This window comes from Lichenostomus cassidix, chromosome 20 (genome assembly GCF_008360975.1).
Source record: "Lichenostomus cassidix isolate B80296 chromosome 20, HeHo_3.0, whole genome shotgun sequence".
NCBI lineage: Eukaryota > Metazoa > Chordata > Aves > Passeriformes > Meliphagidae > Lichenostomus > Lichenostomus cassidix.
The window spans coordinates 5,809,392-5,828,829 of NC_139500.1; the positions used below are offsets into that span (position 1 = coordinate 5,809,392).

The 19,438-nt window shown below is 47.9% G+C and overlaps 2 protein-coding genes across 2 annotated transcripts in view; both read left to right on the forward strand.

Moving 5' to 3' along the window:
• The first annotated feature begins 233 nt into the window (after window positions 1-233).
• Window positions 234-15,777, forward strand: LOC146428617 (DEP domain-containing mTOR-interacting protein-like). The gene is made up of 9 exons (XM_085079638.1): window positions 234-467; window positions 7,170-7,348; window positions 10,292-10,415; window positions 11,585-11,763; window positions 12,345-12,530; window positions 12,911-13,051; window positions 13,337-13,407; window positions 14,251-14,355; window positions 15,500-15,777. The coding sequence occupies exons 1-9, from the start codon at window positions 349-351 to the stop codon at window positions 15,623-15,625; spliced, it is 1,230 nt and encodes a 409-aa protein (XP_084935764.1). The 5' UTR covers window positions 234-348; the 3' UTR covers window positions 15,626-15,777.
• Window positions 15,778-18,215: 2,438 nt separating this feature from the next.
• The window catches only part of COL20A1 (collagen type XX alpha 1 chain), a 51,267-nt gene continuing 50,044 nt past the window's right edge, over window positions 18,216-19,438 (forward strand). The window contains exon 1 of the mRNA XM_085078973.1: window positions 18,216-18,571. The gene's annotated coding sequence lies outside the window, so the exon portion shown is untranslated. The remainder of the gene's footprint in view (window positions 18,572-19,438) is intronic.

Genomic DNA, 19,438 nt, shown 5'->3' on the forward strand with positions numbered 1-19,438 from the left:
TGCAGGGAAGTGAGGAAGGAATGCTTTGTCCATCTCAGGGCTCATCAAACCGCTCATCCTCCATCCCGGGTGTGCCCAAAGCCTGCCCGAGTCACCCAGGCGGCACAGCGGACACTGTCCCACCCTGCCGGGAGCATCCCTGCCACCTTCCCGGCTCGCAGCGGCTGCGGAGCCGGCAGAGCCAGGCTCGGGTTGCAGCAAGCTCCTCCTCCGCAGCCTGCCGGGAGGGAAGGAGAGGCGTGGAGCTGGAGTCAGCAACTCCGGGCTGCCTTACCTGCGCCGTGCCAGCGGCGGGGCCGGCAGGGGACACGGGGACAAGGGGACCAGCATCTTCCCAGCCCGCATCCCATGGGGAGCATCTCCCCCCCGCGCCAGCCCGGCATGGAGAACCTGAGCAGCAGCCTCAAGAAGAAAGCCACGGAGCACCACTACAGGGCTGAGGTGATGATTGCTGGAGAGCAGCTGAGGTAGGAGGTCCTGGGCTCCTCCTGCAGCCCGGGGGTTCGGGCTGTGTCCCGTTAGCAGGAGGCTCAAAACTTTCTCCTAGAGCAAGCTCTTCCCCTCCAGGTGCTGCTGTCCCCCTCCCCAGTCCCTGCTGGTCCTTCCTTGAGCCACCAAAGCGTGGTGAACCAGGTCCTTTTCTGCTACACCTTGTCCTGCTGCTCCCCTCTGGCATCTCCTGCCCTTCACCTCCAGCTGCTAGTGTGAATTTAGGTGGCAGCAGATTTTTTTCTTCCTTCACACCTTCTCCCAAGCACAGAGCGTGGTGGGGTGGCTCTGAGCAGCCCCTGCAAGGTCCCTGATCCCTGGATGAGGACAGCAGCATTTTTGGGGATGCTCGGACTTTTGGGGTGACTTGGAAGGGCATTCCATGGGTGCCATGTGCCTTCCCTTTCCTGAAAATCTCTTTTGGAAACTTCTGCTGGGTTGCAGTCCCAGTTCTTGAACAGCTTCTGAGGGTTTTTTCCTGTGAAGACAGAAACTCATTTTCCTATGCAATGTGTGCCTGAGAAAACATTTTCCTTGTGTATCTGGGGTCAGAACCCTCTCATTGCTTCCAAGCATGTGACTGTGGGATTTCCTAGCTCTAGAGCAGAGTTTGCTTGTTTGTAGCTGGGGCCATTCTGGTTTGTTTCGAAATGTGGGTGGAAAATAGGAAATATATCCTTGAATAATGTAAATAGCCCAGAGCCTCAGTGTGCTATCATCCTAAAATTAGCTTGGTGTAGGTATGTTGTCCATTCTCAGCCAGCACTGTTAGCTTTATTTTTATTATTTGTACTGTATCAAGGATTGGTCACTTTCAGATAAGGACCGGGGCCCCATCTTAAATACACAGTTAATATTCAAAGAGACAGGGCAGGTTTATTCATATTTATATTTCCAGTATTTTACTCACCTGGAGGGACTGAGGTTTAAATGGAGCTCTACAGTCTGGGCCAAATGGTGGGGTCAGGTATTCAGAGAGAAAATAAAATAATCAAGCTGTGTGTCAAAACTGTATTCTGTGTGTGGGAGTGATGTGTCCATCACTGGATGGACTCCAGGATGTGTCTCCTCGTACCTGTTGCAGGACAGGAGATTACCAGAGCCTGCACCATTTGGTGATTGTGACTGTAAGCCTGAGAAGGGGATACAGTAAATTTTTTTTGTGAACAGAACTCTACTAGTATACTCCACACTGGGCTAAAGTTGAATAGAAACCCCAAAATTTATGTAGTTTTGGGGACATCCATTTTTTTTCTTCTTTATTTTTTTTTCCACCTACAGCTGCAGTGCCTTGGAGTTTCCTGGCTTAGGAAGCTCCCAGAATCTGAGAATTCACAGTGATGGTTAAGAGTGCCCTTTTGCTGGGCCTGGACACTCAGCAGCTGCATCCTCCTGCTTTGGTCTGGGCAGCAGCCTGTTCCCAGTGCAGAAGGATGGGGAAGAGCAGTTGGTATAAAACCTGGGGAGGAGGATGAGGAGATGGACACCAGCCTGGAGCTGGGCTGCTCCTACCACTGAACCTCTGGCTGGAAAGGGAATTGAGTGACACAGAACATGCTGAGGCTTTCAGTTTCTCTCTTGTATTTTGGGAGTCTAACAGCCTGGCAGGTAAAGAGTTGGTAGGAATCTTGCTGGGACCTGGATGGCCACTGGAGAGCAAAGGGGAAACTGAGGCAGGGAGGCTGGGTGATGTCTCAGACAACAGCAATGGACAGGGCAAAATGTCCATGTTGTCCTCCCCTGCTTTTGCCCAGATGTGGAACACAGAGCCATGGAAAGGAGCCTTGCAGCTGCCCTGACTCTGCAAACCTCCATCAGCAAATAACAGTGCTGTATCCACATGAAATATCAAACATTTGTTTTTCCCTGCTCCCCGCTTCCTGCCCTGCCTCCCCACTATTACATTAAATCAAACAAACCTTTGCTCCATCTTTACAGTTCTTTGGCTCCCCAGCAAGTTTGCAAATCCCTCAGAGTTTGGTTTGGCCAGAGGGGAGAGTCTGTTCAGTGTCAGGATGCATTTCCCAGCCAGGAATAGCTGCACAAGTGAGGGCTGATGGAATGCTGAGGGAATGAAGTGGATCCTGAAGGAATCAGTGGGAGATTGGCCAGTGTGGTTTGGGTTTGCCTGTCTGCCAGGGTCCCTCTGCTTCAGCTGCTGCCTGGTCCAGGGAGAGGGAAAAGGAGTTTTGTATTTTCAGTCTCTCTCCACTAGAAAGATAAATTTTTCCCTGATATTTTGGCCTTGAGTTGGAGAGAGCTGCTGGCCTGGGCTCGTTCCTCACGTCTGCTGTCATTCCTCTGGTGTCAGACATATAAACTTGCATGAAAATCACTTCAGTTTGACTGGGTGTTGTGTATTCCTGGGTGGCATTCTGTAAGAGAGGCCCAATTAGTCACTTCTAATTGCAACAAATGGCTTATCTGCACAGAGAGATTCTGGAACAGCTTCCTTGCTTTGCATTCACACCCTGCTGTAATCAGAGTTCCTCAAGTATGGACAAGCCCTGCTGCACTCTCATCTGGGTATTCCCATGGTCAAGAGAAGCAGCTGTGCTCTAATAGCTCTGTTAATCTGCATTAATCACTCCTGAACATGAAATATACTCAGTGAATTTATGTCTCGCACAGCAAAAGTGAGAGGAGAAGGAAGCTTTTTTCCCTACAAAGAATAAAATTGTAATTTCAGCCACTGTCCAAACCTTTCTGAGGTGACGAGTGTTTTATTTGGATACTCAAACTGCAGCGCTGTTAAATAAAGAGTTCATACTTTGATGGTCTGTGTAACTTAGCATGCCAAAAATTGTATTTTTGCCCAAAAGTCATTTGTCTGCAGGAGGTTTGGTGGTTCTCTGCTGGACTCAGATCTCTTGTTCACCACAAGGATGATTTCCTTGAGGAATCGTGGAGCTCTGCTTGATGTAGCAGTGAATTCAAAGATGAGGCTTTTTATTCAAAGATGAGGCTTCATGGCCAGAATGACCTTAAAAAGCTGATTATTAAATTTCTAATAACAGCTGGTGAAAGTGAGGACCGGAAAGTAGACTTATGCTTCCTGCAATTTCTTTTTGAGATTTAAATCTTCCTATACCTACATTTAAATACAAGCAGGAAAATAAAACATCTCTGTACCACTTTGGGCTGTCACAGGGGTGCAAAGCCCTCTCCTGTCCCCCCATGCACTGGTGCTTTTTCAGACTGGGGGTGCAGCAAACTGGGATTTGCTGAGCCTGTTTGCAGCAGCCTTTTTACCTGAATGTGCCTCTCCAGCAGCAGCTGCTTTGCAGAGATGCTCCTGTGCCTGTTGCTGCCTTTTAGTGAGGCCTTTGTTATTTTGGGTGGGCTTTTTGTTTATTTCTGTTTGTTTTCTGTGAAGATACCAACAGAAAAAACCATTTGGATGATGTATCCAAGGCCACCCATTTGTGCTCAGCTGCTGTGGGAATGTGAACTGGAGTTAATATCCTTGAAAGATCCACCTTGTCATTTGAGATGCTCAAGGTCTGTTTACATGGGGGGTGAGGGGGAGTTTATTCCACTTCTGGTTGGATGTCCCTTTCAACAGGGTTACCCAGGATGAATAATGATGGCTTTGTGGTGACCTTGACAAAGAAACAATTTGCTTACCCAACACAACCTCCCCAAAGCAAACGCACGTGGAGCTCTGACTGCCAAGCCAGGAGTGTTTCATAAGAGCTCATTCTCATGTTCCAGCAAGTGTTTTATCCTGACCTTATTCTGCTTTTTTTTTTAAATCCTTTTGAAGAAGCACTATGTCCACAGGGTAGATTTTGTCATATAGAAAACTCACAATATTGCACAGTAATATATTTCCTTAATTTTTTTTTTAAATTCTGGAAGCATGACTGTAACCCACTCATGCTTTCACCAGCTTTGTTTTTGTAACGTCACACATGAGCTGTTACATCCTGTGGCTGAAGGACACAGTTTGTCTCTTCAGGGTTGACAGGAAACAGTAAACAAGAGGAAAGTGAAAAGTCCACAAGGACACTGGAGCTGAGCCTCTTCCGCTGCCCTGGGTCTGCAGGACAGAGGGAAAACTTGTCAGAGGCTTCAAACAGCCCATAAAGCTCCAAGATGCTGCTGCTCCAGACGTGCTGAAATACCACTTAATTCCTGTGCTGGCAACTGCTCCCAATAGAATACTTTCAGAATAAGTGTATTTTTAAATTTTTAAATCTTAGGCCTTAGCAGCATTGCTTGCTAAAAATCTTTGGGTTTTTTCCTTTTCATTTATTTTTCTCTTGCAAAATCCGTGCTTTTTTTTTCTGTGTTCCAAAACATGATAAAAAAGAAAGATCTATGGGGAAATAGTGTTCTCCCAGCCAGTTTCTATTCATGCCTCGTGTGATTATGGTCTCTGTGTTATTGTATAGGCAGGGGGTGTGTATGAGTGTAAATATGCATATATATGTTCTTTATAGAGTCTGGCAGACTCTTGAAGGCAATAGAGCACCCTTGGAACATTTCTTATCTTTACCAAACATTCCTCTAAAGTGCCTTCCCACTTGCTGATTGTGAAGGAAAGAAAACATAAAAATTGGCTGTGTCTTCTCCCAGAAGTGGGGAGCCTCTGTTTGCAGTCACTGCTGACTGTGTCTGGTTGCATTTTGACAGTAGACCATGAAATAAAGGAAGAAAAAAGACAAAACCTCTGAAAATAGCAAGGCAGCTGTCTGTGGACTGTTCTTTCTGGGTGAATTCCATATGGAGAACAAGTGCTGCTCACATGTGGGAATGAGGCTTCCAGGTAAAGAGTGAAAAACTGGATATAGACCTCAGGATTTGAGGGAGATCTGTCTAAGGCAAGGCCAGGAGGTGATTCTGCATGAATCTTTCATTTGGTATTTTAATTAGCAGGAATTTCTGAAAACTTCTGTTGTCTCCTTAGCATTAATTACAACAATCAATTACTAATTATTCCTCTAACAAAAGGTTTTATGGTAAAACTTTTAGGACCTTAGTATTTGTAAATCCTACAATATTGGATAATCCACTATTAGCTGATAGTTTTTTTTGGTATTTAAACTTCTTGTGTGGTACCTAAAAGCATTGTCCAACATGCTGTGTTGCACACATGACTTTTCCAAAAAGAGCAAAAGAACTTGAGGCATGAAATAACAAGAGGCTTCAGTGTTTAATGCCTCAGTAAAATACACTGGCCTGGGGCAAAACTGGGAATTGCGATGAATAATTTGAAATGAAAACCATCCTGGAGTTACAGAGATGTTTAATTAATATCTCCCCTCGGAGGCTGCTGCACACTCTGGGCATTTTCCAGCGCTGGTGTTTTGGGAACAGTCATGGCTACAGGGCAGGAGTTTGGCCCCTGCACAGATCTCCTGCCAAACTGGGCTGGCCTTGGCTGGAGCACAGAGGAACTCTGTGCCTTGTGGCTTCTCAGTTGTTAAGGTCCTTTTGAAAGTCAAAGCTGTGCTCACCTGAGTAACCTTCCCCTGTATATCTTTCCATCAGAGCTGCAGACCAGGCACAACACCAGGGTTTTCTGGATAGGAAGGTGGTTGGTTGGGTAAACTCTGTCCCAGTTAATGCCAGCTGGAACCAGAAAATGTCAGGGCTGTTGCTGTGGGTCAGTGAGCACATGGAGTAGGTGGTGATGGGATCCATTTGTTCCTTGGACAGGAGAAAGGAAGGATCCTGTTGCTGCTCCCACCTGGAGTTATGAGTAAGGCTCTGTCCTGGGGGCAGCTTTATTCCTGCTTTTGTGGTCATGGGGAAGGAGAATGAGGCACAGAATCACCCCAAGGTGACAAACACATGCACTGCTGTTTTTTTCTAAGTTCTGGCCCCACTTCACCCCCTTTGATTGGCTGCTGTGTGTTTTAGAGGCTTGTTTAGAATGAAAGGACATGTATGGGTCAGACTGTGTCTGCTTGGGCAACCTGAGGGGGGCAGGAGGAGAGAAGGGGAGAGGTGGAGGTGGAGAAGGTGGAGAAGGTGGAGAGGCTCCTTGATTGACTGGTGCAGTCTTGCAATGCCAAGGGGTTTGGTTGATTTATCAGTCCCTGGCTGCTTGACACAAGTCCCAACTCCCCAGTGGTCTCTTCAGGCTGGACAATGCTGAGCCATTGATGCCTTAAAGCTGGTAAAAATAAGAGGCAGACACAGCAGTATAGGGGGGAAAAAAGGGTATTATCTTGGTTTTAATAGGATCCCAGGTGTTCAACTCATTGAAGGTGGAAACAGGCCAAGCAGCACACAACCCGTGTACAAAAATACAATTTTGTGGACCTCACAAATTAGCATATCCACCTAAAATCCCCCAATAAGAAACTTAACAGATGAAGTAATTGTCCCCCTATTCTAATTACACCCTCCCAAGTGAGACTACAACCTAGTTCACAAAAACATATTCCAGAGAGGAGACTCCATCCAAAGTTGGAGCCTCTAGTTTTGAGACAGTAGGAATGTTACTTCTTCCCCAGAGAACCCCAAACTAGGCTAAATATTGGACTACAAGAGTTATAAACATGAAGGGCTAAGGTACAAGGAGTCATTGTGAAGGGTACAAAGGAAGGGAAAGGGTATAAAAATACATAAAAAAGGTGTGAAAAGAAAGGACAAAAGCCATCAGGCATCACCATCAGCCCCAATTTCCCCTTTGAGCCCAGCTGTGCTCACATCTGCCTTCCCCCCAGGCTCCGGCTGCACGATGGGAAGCTGATCAAGGACAGGAGGTACCACCTCAGGACATACCCCAACTGCTTCGTGGCCAAGGAGCTCACTGACTGGCTCATCGACCACAAGGAAGCTCCCGACCGCGAGACTGGCATCCGCCTCATGCAGAAGCTGATGGATCATTACATCATCCACCACGGTGGGTGGGCGTCCCTGTGGGGCTGCTCAGCCCTGTTTGCCACCCTGCCATGGGTGAGGGCTCCTGGAGATGCTGGCTGGGGCTGGATGTGGGTGAAGCTGGGGCTTTGGGGGATGTGCCAGTGTCCCGTGTGTGTTTTGGGGCTGTGCGCTGGTAAAATGGCATGTGAGGTGTCTCCTCTTTGAAAGCAAGCTCACTGACACCTGGCCTGTATTCCTGACCTGTATTCCTGACCTCTATCCCTGTATCCAGGCAGGTGGATGTTTGTACAGGAGCTGGTCTGGCTCGTGTTTGTGTCACGCAGAAGTGGAGGCTGAATTACAGCACGTGCTTCCCACCTGCAGGGAAATTCATTTTCTTACCAAAACCCCCCAGTATTCCTTGTTTTCCCCATGCTGGGACAAGTAGGGCTGTGGAGTCCACATCACTCCAAGGAAAATTTAATCTGCTACCTGTGAATCTGGAGCTGAAACAATCCTGCAGGAAAACCTCCCTTGGGATTTAGGTGTGATGCCATTACAAAGGCTTGTCTGTGGAACCTGATTGGAAAAAAAAAGGAAGGAAATAAACAAAGGAAGGGGAGAGAAAAAGCAGCTTGAAGCTCGAGCCCAACTCTTAGCAGTATTGAGGTTCTTTTCTTTTTAAAATTTGTTTGGAACTTTCAGGAGTTTTGAATTAACCCAGGTCATGTACTGAGCTGCAGAGCAATCCCCGAGGCCCAGCCCTTAACAGAAATAAAATATAACAGAAAACCAATGCTTCAGATTGGCAAAAAGCAATTTCTGCCCATGTGGTTTTCAGGCCCAGCCAGGAACAAAAGCCCCAGATTATCCAACAGCCCTGGGACACCTCTGCCATGGGTGGGAAGGGCTGTGGCTGAGCTCTCTTGCTGCCAAGGCTTTGGGACAGGAGCTGTGACAGCCTGGAGCTGGCTGCTGGTTTGTCACACCAGGATGTAGCTGAGGAGACAGAAGCAGATGACAGCCACACCAAACCAAACCCTCTCCTCTCCCCTCTGCTCTGGGGTCCAGAAATAGCTGCCTTTGACCACTGCAATGCAAACACTCCCTGTTGCCATCTGCTACTTGCTGAGGGTAATGCCCTTTACATTAAATTGCCTTGAATAAAAATAAACTGCTGCTGGGCTTTATCACAAAAAGCTGAAGCAGGGAGTTCTCAGTTAACCATTAACACTTAAACCTGATTATTTTTCCATCTCTCCAGCTGACAGTTTCAAATAAATCCATTAGTTAATTAAACCTGTGCAGCACTGGGTACCAGCACTGTTTTGATTGCTCATTAGGATGTGTCCCTCCTGCTCCTGTGATAATTCCTGGCAGGACACAGAAGTTGACTTTCCAACTTGCTTTTTGTCCATTAATTTTTGTTAGTCCCGTGGAAAGAGGGCTGCCAGCTAATGCAGCACTGTGCTGGGTGCTTGGCAATTTCCTGGCTAAACTGTCTGCCCTCTTCCCTGGCATCCAGATAATTATCTCCTGCAGATCATCGTGCTGCCTCTTAATTGTCTGCTGTGCTTTGAGCTTTGGTTCTATTACACACTGGAAACACATTGAAATTGGTCTATAAATAGTAAAACTGCTTTGGTTTTCCATGGGCAAAGCCCTGTAGGGTTTTATATTCCATTCCCAGTTGCAATGTCTTTGGAATATTTGCTCCTTGAAATTAGAAAGCTGCAAACTTTCACTGTTAAAACAACCTTCTCATGCTGCCCTCGTGCTTGGTGAGTCACAGGCTTTAGAGTCCTGATTGCATCTGAGACAGCTGCTCAGCAGGAATGATGAACCCGAGATAATCTGTCAAGTTTTGGCATTTTGCTGCTCACCTGAAGGGGAATGTGGTTTTGCCAGTCTGCTCAGAGGGATGAAAAAGTGTTAAAATTTTCATAAGAAGTATCTTGAGTCTTTTGAATTTCACTCTAGTGGATGATGTTACTTTGGTGAGGAAACATCTGTGGTTTTTCTTTTTCCATTTGACTGATTTTCTTTGTTTTCCAGGTGTATTCTTAACTCTGGTTTTTGTTGGTTTTTTTTGTTGTTTGAGGTTTTTCTTTTTGTACCACTTGACTTTCTTCTTGCTTCAGATGGGTGGACCTGAAGGCAGGCTGATTCTCAAGAACTGAACTATGATTTTGGGGTTTTTTGTCTTAACTATTTTTTTTGTACTTGTAACATAAGTCTGTTTCAGACAAGTTTATTTAGCAACTGTATCCCAAATATTTACCTGCTAAAACCTGCGTGGACTTAAAAGCCATGCATTTGCAGACTGTGCCCATGCCCAAGAGGAATCTGAGGGTTTTCATACAGATTTGATTACTCCAGTTGTATTTCAGCTGGCTTTGAAGAAAATTTTCTCTTGAGGTCAGTTTGCCATGCAAATGAATTGGGCAGGTTTGGCACAAAACGGTGTGGAAAAGTTTGTGCCTTTTTTTATTTTTTAGGTATTTTTGAGTATTTAGGTATTTATGAGTATTTTTGACAGACAGAGGTGATTTTATGGAGGTTTGGGTGCAGTGTGGGTTTTTTCCCCTCTGTCCTCCAGGTCTGCTTACATGTGGCTGTAGCTTTCTAAAAAAAATTATTGAGGCAATTCTGTTTGTCGTCTTTTAGTCTAAATCTAAACATCAACACTTAAATGAAAAAAAAAAGCCCTATTTTTTTCTGCTGGATGTTTTAGTGTCTGGACCAAAATGCAGACCCCAACTGCAGCTTTCCCAAGCTCTGTACATTGGGACTGACCTCTCCCACCAGCATGAGCTTCAGCTATTCATAAGCAGGTGATTTTTGGGTGATGCTGGTTATTCCATGGGACAAGAAAGGACATGGCATGAAGCCCTCAGAGCTTTTAACCAGGAGACACCATCCTGCTGGGTGTGATCCCCATGTGTCCCTCAGGGACTGACACCCCTGCCCTGTGTTCTTCCAGTCTGTGACGAGCACTCAGATTACAAGGATGCCAAGCTGCTCTATCGCTTCCGCAAGGATGACGGGACCTTCCCCCTCAGCAAGGACGTGAAGGTGTTCATGAGAGGGCAGAGCATTTATGAGAAGTATGTGAGTCCTGCCCTGGCTGTGGGGCACGGGGATGGTGCCCTGCTGGCTGTGCTGGCTGCTGGTGCTCTGCCTCAGCTCCCACTGGCTTCGCTTTTCCCTCTCTGCACTCCCTTCTGTCCCATCGGGAAATGCTGTTTCCTGGGCCCTGCCACAGCTCCAGGACAAGCAGCATCCTTGGGGATGGGACAGGAGATTTACTGTGAACTCATGGATGCTTCCAAGGACTCCAGCCCAAGTGCAGGCTCTGGGATCTGCTAGAGTCCAGACTGAGCACATCCAGTGGCCATTCCCAGCACTCTCCCAGCCTCCTCGCAGGAGCTGCTTCCACCAGCTGTGTTAGGAGTTATGTCCCACCAAAGTCAGCAGGACATGGGATTTTTGAGACCCTAGTGGGCCTGGGTCTCTGCACTTTACTTGGCCTTTTTGAAAAATTTGCAATGGAAAAGTTAATTCCCAGACAGAAAAGAAAATTCCTTCCACCTCCAAGTGTTTAGTGTTCTTTGTGTTGATTGTATTTAGTGTTCTTTGTGTTTCTGGCTCTAAATCCAAACCATCTTTCCAGAATTTAACCCCAGCCCACCCTCCGGACCAGTTCCCTTTAACAGCCTCTTCACATATTCTGTCTCTGGCAGTGAGAGTCACAAACTGGCCCTGAAGAAGGGGAGGAGGCAGGCAGGAGGTGATTTGGGGCGTCTCCCTGCCCCTTTGCCAGATGTGCATCCCTTGTTCTCCGCTCTCCATCCGCAGCAGTGCCGTGGGATGGGGAGAGCATCCCGGCAGTCTCATGGCTGAGCCGGCTGCACCCTCTCGTGGAGACTCTGGATTTAGCTCTCACATGGAATACCTGACTGAAACCCACCTTATCCTCACATTTGGACTGTCTGCCATGTGTTACCCGCGCTTGCTTGGCTTTCCCTGTGACCTTTAGCTGAGGTCACAGCCAAACTGGTTTTGCTGGAGCTGCTCCCTCGCTCTGATGAAGATTTACAAAGGTGCCTGACTGCAGCTCTGCACTCCTGCCTCCCTTCCCGCTGCTCCCAGGTGGGAAAGTTCTGGCTGCAATGCTTTGCCTGCTTCTCTCAGCCTTGCTTCACCCGGCTGCAGCTCCCGTGGGGATTGGCAGGGATGTTGGCATCACGGGAGCCTTGTCCCACCTCTGTGCCAGGCTGGTGAGCGTGGAAGAGTCGATTCTGAAGGTGAGAGAGGAGAACTCGGTGAAGTACCAGAGGACTTTCCTGGGCTCTGAGATGATCGACTGGCTCATTCAGGAGGGAGAAGTGGAGAACAGGCAGGAAGCAGTGGAGCTGGGCCGGGCACTGCTGGAGCATGGGATCATCCAGCATGGTGAGCCAGGGATGGAAAGCGAGGCATGAGCGTGGCTGTGCGAGGAACAAATCCTCATTCATGCCACTCAACAAGTGCTGGTCAAGTGCCCACTTGGAGATGGCAAAGGAGCCTTTCAGTTCTATGTTTGGAGCTGGTGACCTTTGAAACCAGAGCAGTCGTCCGCCACCCAAAGCAAGGGCTTTGAGATGAAATCTGAGCTCTTGCTCTTCAGTTCTTCAAAGCCGCCGGCCACAGGGCTGGGCTGTGCCCCTGGGCTTGGAGGGCTGGGGTGTGAGGATGTAATGCTTAGCTCTGCTTGGCTGGAGATCATATCCATCTGCTGGAATTAAACTTCCAATCTGGAAGGCAGGGAGCCCTCTGAGTGTCTGGAGACAGGGGCAGGTGGGCTGTGACACTGAGTGCAGCCCTGGGAGATGGCACCTCTTGGGGAGGTGGCCCTGCTGTTCTCCCTCCCTGCAGGCAGAAAGGCTGCTCTAGGGCACAGGGGCATTAAAAGCAATTCATGAGGGTCCCTCAGGATATTTGTTCTATATTTTTCCACCCCCTCAGCCTCTCCCTCCTCCCCTGTTCTCTCCTAGTCTCCAATCGGCATCACTTCTTTGACAGTGACATCCTCTACCAATTCTGGATCAACTTTCGGCGGCGGCGGCGGCTCACCGAGTTACTCAGTGAAAACTCTTCCCGTGCCCTCTCCGAGAGCCCTGACAGCCCCTTCTGCCTCCGAAAGCTCAACCCAGACCCAGGCAACACCAGCTTCCTCTCTGGTAATCATGGATGTGTTTGTGGAGGGGAGTGGAAGCAAGGATTACATTACCAGAGTATCCCAGAGCTGATATGTGTTGCTCCAGCACAGTGTAAGATGTTCCTCTGGGCATCCCATGAAGGGAACACCCATCCCACTGCTTTGTGGGGGATGTCAGAATGCAGGGGCAATCTCTAGCACATCCCCCTGTCCCAGGAAAATAAGCTTAACATCAGCTCAGCTCTTGATCTTTCCTTGAAACTGGTTTTATTCTTTCCAAGCTCAAATGCCATCATCTGTGCACACTTAACTTTCAAGTATAGGTCAGGCTTGAGGAGAAGTTTGTTATTTTAAACTACTCTGTTTTTTTCACTAAAAAAATGTCTTCTCTGCCTCTTTCAGTCCAGACCAACAAGGAGATCAAAATTGTCTCAGCAGTTCGAAGGAGCAGCATCACTTCCCTCTCTGGAAACTCCAACGCCTACTTCAGTGCTCCTCCTACACTTGTATTCCCTCCTGTGGCTGAGTGCAACCCCAAATCAGGTCTGGCCTTCTGCACTGCCTGTTGTATATGGGATACATCTGTTCCTTCAGGACAGGGGCTCAAGACCCATCAAGAGGAGAGGGTCAGCCTCACCTCCGTGTCTTAGTTTGAAAAGTCGTGTGTGTGTTTGGAAAATCACTGAGATGAATGCAAAGGTTTCTGTGTGCAGGAACTGTGGTTTTAACATCTGTTTTCCAGCCCAGGGTAGTCCCCAGTCTGCCTTGTTATGCACTTTACTGTGCAAACCCCTTGATTCTGATAGAATCTGTCACCTTCTGCTCTAGTGTTAAAGAGACCCGTCACCAACGAAGAGCTGCTGTCCCCTGGGGCCCCTTATGTCAAGAAAACGCTGACTGTGAGTGACCATTGGGAATGGCATTGCCAATCCAGCAGTATCCAGCTCCCTGCCTGCTCTTCCCTGCTTTTCTCTTGGCTGCTCTGACCTCTCCATGCTAAAACTTTGACTGCATGTCACCTCATCGTGGCTTTGTGTTGGTGACTCTCGAGGGGTCAATATTTTCACATATCCTTGTGGGAGGAAATGTGGATCAGGTTCTCAAATTAGCTGTGCTGTAGAAAGTAGCAAGAAGGAGCAAGAAAAATAAGGTTGGCAATTAGCATGGCACATCTGAGGACGTGCTGTTCATTCTCCTCCTGAATGCTCTTGCCCTGCCCTTCAACTCTGCCAGCCTGGGCCTTTCATGGCTCATTTCCTCCTGCTTAGCTCTGCAGTTGCTGTTATTTATTTATATGGGCAATGTGCAAAGTCCCTTGGGAATTCCTTTTCTCTTTTAGTCACATCAGAGGGCTGCAGTACTGCAGCAAGCTGCCCTGGCAGACTGACACCAGAGTGGGGCAAGGCCAGAGCAGCTCCTTCCACCCAGGAAATGCTCTGCTGTGCCAAGGAAAAGGCTCTGTGTGCGTGTTCTGGGAATGTTCTCGAGCATGTTTGTGGTGCATGCCTTGTGCTCCAGCCTGATGCTGCCTGTGCTTTGATTTCCTGCACTTGCTGACAGGGAATTCATCAGAAAACAGCTTTGCAGGGAGCAGTGAATCAGTTCTGCATCTCACTTGGTGCACAGCCCTTTCTCCACCACCTGTAACACATTAGGATCACGAGTTCTCTGTCTCTCTGTTGCATCTCCTCTCTCCAAGCCTCCATTCCTTGATTTTTCACCCCTTTTTTTTCTGCCTGCAGATTGTGGGGGATGCAGTGGGCTGGGGGTTTGTGGTGCGAGGAGGAAGACCTTGCCACATCCAGGCAGTGGACCCAGGAGGACCTGCTGCTGCTGCAGGGATGAAGGTACTTCATGGAGGCTAAACAGGAGGCAGGATTTGTGTCCTGTTTGAGCTTTTTTGGGCTGAACACATCCTCCATGATAATCCCACCTCCTTCAGCGGGGATCAGACTGATGGAATGGGCACAGGGAGCTCTGGAAGAGGTGGAAGGAGGGATGCTCTCTGCAGGCACAGTGCACCATGTGTGGTGGCAGAATGGAGGATTTGCCTTTTCCAAGGCAGAACAGAGGCTGTGGGCAGCTAAAACCCACAAAATTGTCAAAAGTAAACCATCCCTGTGGAGCTGTCAAAACTGTTTGAGCTACTAAAACAAAGCAGAAAATATCCAGCTCAGTTCCAGTGACTTTATAAAAGCCCTGTGAAGAAGGGAAAGAGCAGAACTTTATCCTGAACCACCTGCTCTCATAGTTCCTGAAATGCTCAGTTCCTGAGTATTTTGTTTCCCTGCTATTAGCAATAGGAGTTCTACATGGTTCTTTCCATGTACACAAAACCTTAATAACCTTAGATTGATGCCTTGATTAGATTCATCAAGTAACTTCCAGTATTTCCAGCTTGGGTAAAATGAACTGAGTTTTTGAAACTCATTTTAGGCCCAGGCATGTGTGAGTATAGAGTTTTTGGCATGAATAAAAGAAATGCTGAGTTTCCCAGCTCCCTACAAAAATCCCAGCAGTGAGGGAGTCATCTCTAAAAGCTGCTATAGGTCTAAAGTCACATGAATGTTTGAAATAATGGGATTCTTCAGAGGCAGAGTGTGACTCCTTGTTTGCTTCAGGCAAGATTGGAAGGGGATGGATAAATTCATTTCATTTACCCAAGAGCCCAGTTAATTTCTCCTTACCTAATCTCATTTGCTACCAAATTGCTGGATGTTAATATTGTGCCTCATTTCCATCTGTGAAATGAGCCACTGCTCATAAACGAGTCTTTTTTCCCTCTATTAGCTCACATCTAAATCCCTTTGGTCCCATTTTTATGACACAGTGACTGCAGCACTGTGATTATTGGTGTAGCTACAGGGTGGTGATGCTTTAGGGCTTCAAGGATTTTGACACAAGCTATTTGCATCCCAGCCCCTGTTTCCAGTTCATCACAGGCAGGAGGTGCTGTGGGACTGGAGGTGACCTGTCCCTGCTCTCTTGCAGGTGTGCCAGTTTGTTTTCTCAGTGAATGGGGTGTATGTTTTACATCTGGACTATCAGACCATCAGCAGCCTCATCATGACAGGACCACGGACTCTGGTGATGGAAGTCATGGAAGCCATTGAATGAGCCAAGGAGTCTCAGGCCACTGCTGTCTGGAAAGGCAGGACTCTCCAGCAAGCAGGGAAGGACTGTGGGGAGGGACCAAGCTCGACCCTTCACTGTGATGTGCTACCCAGGCATTTTAATGTATTTTCAAATAAATACATTCTGACGGACAAGCCCTGGATTTTTATGCTCTTGAAATATTTGTCTCTACCTGCTCTTAAGAGTGTCTAAGCTCCTGCAGCTCCTTTTTAATGCCAGGGTGAGAATTCAGCCCTTAATGAACCCCACCTTAGAGCAAGCCCTTCACCTGCCAAGCTATGAGGCAGGTGGCAAAGCTGGTGAGCAGCAAGAAGTTTATACCAAGTGAGTCTGTCTGAGCTGCCCTGAGCTGTCTGTGCAGTCTCCTGAGAACACAATGTGCTCTCCAGATGGCCTCATAAGCTGTGCCACCGGCTCTGTCAAGAAAATGAGGAAATGAATACAGGAATGTGTGTTTCCTTGTAAAGTCTAAGGCTGCTGCTACTCTCTTGGCTTAGCCATGCTCACAGCCAGGGCTGGGTGATGTTCCCAGCTGTCTTGAAAAGGTGACATTTCCATGATGGTGCATTTTGTGCCCCCTGCCCCTTAATAATGCTTAATTTCATTAATCAGCTTCACCTCAGCAAGGAGGCAGGCAGAGATCCCAAACATCATAGGCTGCTACCAGCCTAGTGATTGGAGGCAGTGGGGTAAAGGAGGAACCAGAACCAGGGTGTGCCCAAAGGGAAACTTGTCCTAGTCTGAGTTTGATTCTGGGAAGGAGCAGAAATGAGTGAAAGCCACCAAAATTCAGCCCCCTGGCCCCTGCTGCTTGCAGGAAGGCTGGATTTACAGCCAGTGCAAAATACTCCTTGCAAACTACCCTGAAAGTGAACTAAATATAGAAAAGCAGGTAGTAACAAGAAATTAGGGAGGTTTCCTGCTTTCCACTTCACAGAGCATCCTGCTTGGGATTAGCCTGCAGTGCTGTGCAGAGGCAGGATGATTTCCAGCACTGCTGCTTAGGGCAGGGTCCTCAGTGCAGCTCCTTTGGCCACAAACCAGCCCTTAAAAAAAAAAAAAAAAGGCCAAAAATAGTAATTTTGATTTGTGTTAAAATGGGGTTGGCTTTCTTGGAGAATCTGGTGTCAGCTGTGTATCAAGTATTACCTTACTGCTGGCTGCCTTTTTTTCCCTTGGTAGAAAGAGATTTGTGCTCTCCCAGTGCTGGTGCTGAAGTAATAGGATTATTTGGAGCACAGCATTCCTGGAACAGGGTCCAGGCAAGATGTTTGCATTGATAATTGGGGTCCTTCCAGCCCCTAAGTGGAAGCAGACCATGTCCTCAGCCATTTGTCAATAAACTCACAGTTGTTATTTGTAGCATTCAGTGCACCAGTTAAGCAACCTCCATCTGCCTTTTTTGCTTTTTGAATTCTATTTAGGGAGAGTTTGGGTGTCTGTGGTGGCTCAAAGGTTTAACCCAGGGTGTTTGGCTTGGGCTGAGGTCAAATACAGGAGATTGAGGCATTGTGTGGGCACCTTGGGAAAGGCAGGCTGCAAAAGAGCATCCTGAATGCAAAGCACTGAAAACAGCTCCAGATTTTTCTGTGTCAGAGCAGGAAGTTTTACTTCTGGATCTGAATTCCCTGAAAGTGAAGCACAGGAGATTTTATTACTCTCCTATTATTTTTAAAGAAAACCGTGGCAGATCTGAGCAACCTCAGAAATTACAGAGGAGGTAATTTGTGGTATTTACACACAGGGCAGTGTTAATGCTCTCTCCATGGGGTATCAAATTATCTTTGCTTTGTTTTACTAAGATTTGCATGCCACTTATTACCCAGGGAAGCTGTGGCTGCTCCATCCCTGGAAATGTTCAAGACTGGGTTGGATGGGTTGGAGCAACCTGGGATAGTGGAAGGTGTCCCTGCCCATGGCTGGAGGGTGAAAAGAGATGCTCTATGTCCCTTCCAAACCAAATCCTTCTGTGATTCTCTCCTTTAAGTGCTTCATTTTGGTGTCATCCTTTGGTCTGTGTATTGTGATGTTTTCAAGTGCTTACAAGATTATAAAACAAAGCTGCAAAGAGCTAACAAATGTTTGTTTATTGTGCAAATATTTTGAGAAGTACAATTCTTTTTCCCATTTAATTTGACATTTCTGAAGGTATCTGTGTTTCCTGCTGAATGGCAATGCAAGTGTCCTACAGCTCCCTCAGTTGCAATGGGAGACTGATGCTGACAGTCCCTGCAGATGCAGCTGAAAATCTGGCCTCTGTAATGAGAAATGTCAGTGTCAGTCATTCCCTCCTGGCAATGAGGACAAAATCTGTCCAAAAAAACCTTTCAGCAGGGAGCTGGGTGTCTCTCCCAGGTGCTCCTGGTGCTGAGCATCTCATCCCAGAGGAGCTCAGGGCTGAATCCCACAGCTGGGGAGCTCCAGCTCATGATTCAGCCTCTGGCCCTGCAGAACCTACAGATGTGCTTAATTTCCTTAAGCAGACGAAACACAACTCCCCTTCAGTGCAATGCTGGGCTCTCAAAACTATTTAATGGGATGTGAGTGAGGCTGGGCTGACTTCATCCCGGCCAGTCTGAGGGTGGGAGGGAGCCAGGACTTGTTGCTGCGTTCTAGGAAGTCAGCCTGCAGCCTTGCAGACAGAGATTTTATTTTATTTCATTAGCAAAGCCCCCGAAAGCTGTTCACCCTTGCCCACAGCAGCAGCCTCTTGCTTTTCACGCTTTATTTGGCTGCACGAAGGGGCCAAGCCGAGCCTGTGGAGAGAGAGGTGGGGGAATCCCATCCCTCTGTTCTCCCTCCCCTTCCTCATCCCTCCTGACGCCTGGGAATTGCAATCTTTAATCACGCCGAGGAGCAGATGAGGCGCCAGGGCAGCTTGTCCCACAGTTTCAGGATGTAGCCGGATCCGCCGCGCCGCTCCGAGAGGTCTGTGCCTCCTTGTCCCTCGGGGCTGGGGCTGCAGGGATGCTGAGGAGGGGATGGGGTCTGCTGGGGATGTGTGGGAACCCCGAGCAGAGGATTTCTGCAGGGTTGTGCTCTCTGGGGAGTTTGGAGCTGGTGAGGCTGAGCTTGGGCAGGGCAGGGGTGACAGTGACAGCTCCCATCCTCTCACGATGAAGTGGCTTCGAGACACATTCCCTGACAGCCTAAATACTGCCAGGACTGCCTTGACTGCCAGGACCCCCTCTTTAGGGGCTCTGGCTGTGAGAAATGCACTCTGTTTGTTGGTGTGGAGTTTCTTTTCCCATTTTGTGGTTAATAGTACGAAATTGCTGGAAAGTGCTACCAGAGTGCTTGGAAGGGTTTGTTACCTGTGTGGGTTTTTCCCACCTGGAGGTGAGGGTGAGTTGTGATGTTACTCAGCCTGATGGGCTGGGGGAGCTGCAAAGGCTCAGCCTAGAAAGGAAATTCGTACCTGACTGTTTTTGACTCTGGTGCTGCGATATTTGAGACTTTTGTTCAATGGTGGAACTGAAATACAGGAATTTTCCAGGACAGGACAGAAAGGGTCTGATGGATTTGGGTTTTTTAGTCTGTTTTAGGTCCTTTAACCAGCAAAGCACTCGGGGAATGTGGGACAGATTTATCCCTGCAGTTGGCTGCCTCAGGCTGGTCCCTGTCTCTCCTGCAGGGCTGTCCCCATGCTGCTCGTGTGTCCAGCAGAGAGTGGGACACGAGGTGACATTGCTTGTGCCAGCAATTCTGTGCAGAGACAGTGGTGACCTCTGGCATGAGGAAATGTCCCCAAACTGCAACTGTGGAGTATGGAAAGAATTCACAGTGCCCCCAAAT